Source organism: Notothenia coriiceps, unplaced genomic scaffold, assembly GCF_000735185.1.
Source record: "Notothenia coriiceps isolate Sejong01 unplaced genomic scaffold, NC01 NC01_scaffold00036871, whole genome shotgun sequence".
Classification (NCBI taxonomy): domain Eukaryota; kingdom Metazoa; phylum Chordata; class Actinopteri; order Perciformes; family Nototheniidae; genus Notothenia; species Notothenia coriiceps.
In genome coordinates, this window is record NW_011369572.1 from 1 (window position 1) to 4,738 (window position 4,738).

The 4,738-nt window shown below is 38.9% G+C and overlaps 1 protein-coding gene across 1 annotated transcript; it reads right to left on the reverse strand.

The window, feature by feature from the left end:
- Nucleotides 1-583: 583 nt before the first annotated feature.
- On the reverse strand, nt 584-4,043 carry LOC104964229 (rab GTPase-activating protein 1-like; the record flags this gene model as incomplete). The annotated part of the gene is made up of 5 exons (XM_010792971.1): nt 4,038-4,043; nt 3,647-3,807; nt 1,720-1,830; nt 790-856; nt 584-703 (listed from the first exon to the last, which is right to left on the reverse strand). Coding segments are annotated over exons 1-5 (465 nt in total), but the record flags the coding sequence as incomplete, so codon positions are not given.
- Between the last annotated feature and the right edge of the window lie 695 nt (nt 4,044-4,738).

A 4,738-nucleotide genomic window follows, 5' to 3' on the forward strand; every position in this document is an offset into this window, starting at 1 on the left:
TAGACTTTTGTTCCTCCATGTTTCGTTGTTATTGTTTCACTGAGCGGACCCGCACATTTTTTTCAAACGCTCCCTTTTTTGGTCCATCTGCGGCGGTAATAGGTTTTGTGCACTGTGATGATTCGGCTGTACCTTTGGTAATGAATATGAAATGTTGTGAGGAAATCTTTCCACCAATAATTCCAATAAGTATTCCAAAATGTATTCACTTCAGGTTTACGAAAGTAACTGTAATCAGATTACTCGTTTTTCAAATGTAACGCGAGCTGAATACAGTTACTTGATTTTTGTATTCTGATTACGTAACGCCGTTACATGTATTCCGTTACAACCCAACCCTGCCTGTTCAAATATTGCAGCTTCTATATTTGACTATTAACAGGGAGGGCAATTATTTCAGTTCACTGTCCATAAATTGCTCTTTAACAGCTTGATTTGAGGATTTTTTTGAATTTTGGGACTTAAATAAGTCAAATATCTGTGTAAAAACATGTTTAAATAAAAAAACTAATTAGCCAATGAGCCAACAAACCATGAAAATAATAACTTTTAAAAAAAAATCTGTTTTATGTGAATTTTCTACATTTCTTTGGCTGTCACCTTTGGGCGTTTCCTCATTCACAGGCTGGAACTGAGGCGTGTTGGGGTTCCAACTTCCTGTGATGATGTAAGACTTCCCGTCGGAACTCTTTCCCATCGACTCCTGAAGGGGCACCAGTCAGAAGAAGTTAGCAAACACACGCAAACACAAAATGACACACATACACACACATATACACGGTCACCCACCAGATCTAGCAGGTGCATGTCGCTGTTCTTCACATTTTTCCCAGGGCTGAGCAGGAGACCGAAACACCTGGAAGGGGCACACATGAAAGCACACAACACACACACCACAAAGAGAGAGAAGAAAAAGTGTTATGAATAGGATTACATAAGAAAAAAAGGAAAAAAAAACAGAGCGAGAGCCAGACACAGAACAATAAATCCCTCTATAGAGTACGACCAGTTGATAAACATCACATGTTACCGCAAATAGCTTCCTGCGCTGGTCCTCTAACGAAGACCAGAACATCGAGAATATTAAACACAGCCCTTCAATCCTCACCTTCTCTGGGCTCATCTAACAATAACAAACCACCATGAAAATGGAAGTCTGCTAAAAAGGTGATGGAATGTTTACACTTCAGCAGATTGATCAAACCATGGAAAATGAGGAGCCTCTGGGACAGACTCAAATCAATCACAGTCTTAAAACTGTGCCGGAACACTTAAAACCTGACGCAGGCCGACAGACGGATGTAACAAATGTTCACCGGTGTGTGTTTATCAATTAAAGATGACTTATTGCTTACTTGTGAATGTCTGGCCGTGTTTTTAGCTGACACATCTCAACTAACGCAAATACAGGAATCTCAGTTAGTCTGACAAACGTAAGATGGATTCTTTCCTTAGACATTTATCTTTCAGGGGAATGCCTAAGTGACATGTTTTAAGTCATTTGCTGCATTCCTTGGGGTTAACATTCATCTATATCAAATCTCCTCTGCATGCTTTTGTCGTTAAAACTCATGTCTGTCGTGCTTGTTGTACTTCAGAACAGATTTCCTGAAAGCATTGCTGTCTTTATAACAGATGTTGACTTGGTTAATGAGAACAAAACTTTAAACCAGTTCCTCTAAGGATGCACCAAAGTGATGTGTTGGTGCTTTATTTTACCTTTCAATGGCCAGTTCTTTATTGCAGGTTTGTTGGACATAAATGACAATTTTTTTGTCCATTCCTGCACGCAGCTTGAAGCTCTGCTTGTCCTTGTCCTTTGCTACAGCACTACATATGTGAAAGAAGAAAAATAAAAGATCATTAATGGAAAGAAGAGAGATACATGTGACATAATTATTCCTAAATGATGCAGCAGACACAGTGATGGTTTGAAATTACACAGTAAGGAAGATTCATTATCATTTAAGAGAGCTAATGAAATGAAAGTCATTTTAGATCATATTTGATCACAGATGAATAGAAAGGGAAATAATAATCCTGCAGTTTCATGTTTCTCCAGCTGGACAACTTTTACCAATGAAATGTAGCAATTATTAGTCAAACAGGGAAAATAACTAAATACATTGACTCATATTTAGAGTAAACCCATGTACTTCACTAATAGTAAACATGGGAGTAAGAACCATTTCTAAACATACTCTGCTTTAAAGGTGGGGTAGGTCATTTTGGAGAAACCAGCTCGAGTGCGCTGGAATTTGAAAATACACAACCGGAACAAATCTGCCACTTCCTTACAGAGCCCCTCCTCCAACACACACGAACGCGCACATGACCAATGAGGGCACGAGATAAGTTTGTGCACAGATGGAAGGCTGACAGGCAGGTAGGCCATCCAGTTACTTTATCCGGGCAGGCTAAAATGATTGGTTGGGCTTTATACAGCGCCACGGCTTCCACAGATGAAATAATTTATGTATCATTGTCAAAGCATTTAAGATATTCATTGCTATCGGGATGTTAAGAGCATTCCATGGAATATAACAAAAAGTGTTTCTGAAATAAATGACATACCCCACCTTTAGGAGCAGGATATAAACCAGATTTGAGACAGAAACAGTATTCAACATTCCCCAAACCTTCTTGTGAATACACTTATGAGGAAACACTTGAGTACCTTAAGCACGACGATTTTTCAGTGGAAAAATATCCATAAATCAATTTGAAATATATTGTTAATATTTGGAACCTGGCAGTGTTCCAGGTATTTGTTTTGCTCCTGAAGAATTTTAGGCAGTGCTCAGATCACAGAAAAGTGCCTTTGTGTGAATAGTTAATGTACAGCATGGTCAACTATTCAACTACCGTAAGTCATGGTTTTACCCCAGGTTCTCTCACTGCAGATACATTGGATTGGCAACACCCTATTAAACAACATTCTTAAAAAAATGTATTATACTTCTGCTTTTCCAAATATAATACTGAATACAGTTTCTATAGAGAATACTTTTTACGCTTTACTTCTACAGTACAAATACATTCTTCCACAAAAAAGAGTCAATGTGTGCTTGCATGTGAGAGCTGTTTGCTTGGAAGTCAGCACACTAAAAATAATCAACCTACAGCTAATGAGGAGGAAATATGTGTCAGTTCAATTTAACCACAGGCCTAATTTTGTTTGTTTTGTTTCCAACTAAGAGTATCTAAGGCTGTTTGTGAAAAAACAGAAGTGACTCAGAACGGAAAACCAAAAAAGAAAAAGTCAGGGAAGATGGGCTCAATAGAGCAAACACACAAACTGTGTGAGCTCTTATCAAAGTGTGAAAAAGATTGTGATTTTAATCTGTAAGGACAGAATGTCCGTCTACTGTGAGACACAAAGGACTCCCTAGCTTTTATTTTTCTTCTCTGTTCCTCTGTGTTCTGTCCATCATTTAAGAGTTATTACTCTATTTCCTGTTTAATTTTTTCCCTAACATTTACACCTCTAAAAGGTTTGTGACTTCTGTAACTGAAAACAGTTTGATTATGTTTCCACACCTTTGTGCAACTCCATGTGTATTAAGACAATTTACACCACTTCGTAACCATCATAAATGATGATTCCATGCTCAGAACATCCACATCATTGACCGTATTGTCTCACCTGAAAGTACCCTTGCCATCATCCTCTCTGATTTCCTGGCTGACGGTGAAAGTAAACAAGTCGCTGTCAGGTGTGAGCGGCGCCGGCTGCTGAGAGGAAAGAACCGCCTTCTTCGCTGAGCGCCGAAACGCTGTGGCAAAACTGTACAGTATCCTGCTCACCTGCAGGAGGAAGGTGAACACACACAAAAGGTTTAACACAACATTAAGGCAGTATAATTAGGAGAGCTAATAGTACATATATTAGCAATAATCAACAAAGGTGTTAGTTTAAATAAGCATCCCTGGCTTTAATCAACTGTAGTCAACAGCAGCAACTTGTTGGAATTATTTCTTTACTGACATTTACGGAAACGCTTTTCCACTCACATGATTGTTGACTATTACTTTACAGACATGTGCGCGTGATTGCAAAAAGATCGTTTCCCAGGAAAGGATCCCTGATCGTCTCTAATTCTAGTAAATAGCAGAGTTTAGGGGGTTAGTGACGGAGAGATGATGTGGGGAACCTGCTGTTATTAATACATAACAGCTTTTCTTAGATTTTCCCGCGGCCAGAGTATAAAGCAGCTTCTAACATCTCCAACAAAAAAGCCTTTGTTTTTGTTCCCCTTGTAGTAGAAGGATGTTAGGGCATCCCAGGAGGTTGTTTATTGAAAAACAACAAGGGGCTAGATTCAGGAGATGGGGAATAAGTGGAGTTAGAGGGGGTCACCCTCTGTATGAAATTATGTTATTAAAAACATGATAATTGTTGTTTGGTATGGTTCTGATTAATGCTAGTTAAAGTGAACAGTTTCCGCCGTTTCTAAAAAAGTGCCCTTAAACTTGACAAATCTTGTTATATCGGGTGCTTCTTTTCTAACAAAGGGAAAACATTGGTTCCTCTTTGTAAAGTAGACACTTGACATTTGATTTAAATGAGTGAGTGAAATAAATCTATTAGAGCCCTACAGATCAGATATAGATTTCTGCACGCGAGCAGCACATTTATAGGCAAAAAATGGAAGTCAGCGGGGATCTTCATCACCACCACCAGCAGAGAACTGTGAATTCTTAGAAACTAGCTTTGGGCTCTGTCTTGGAGGTCCGG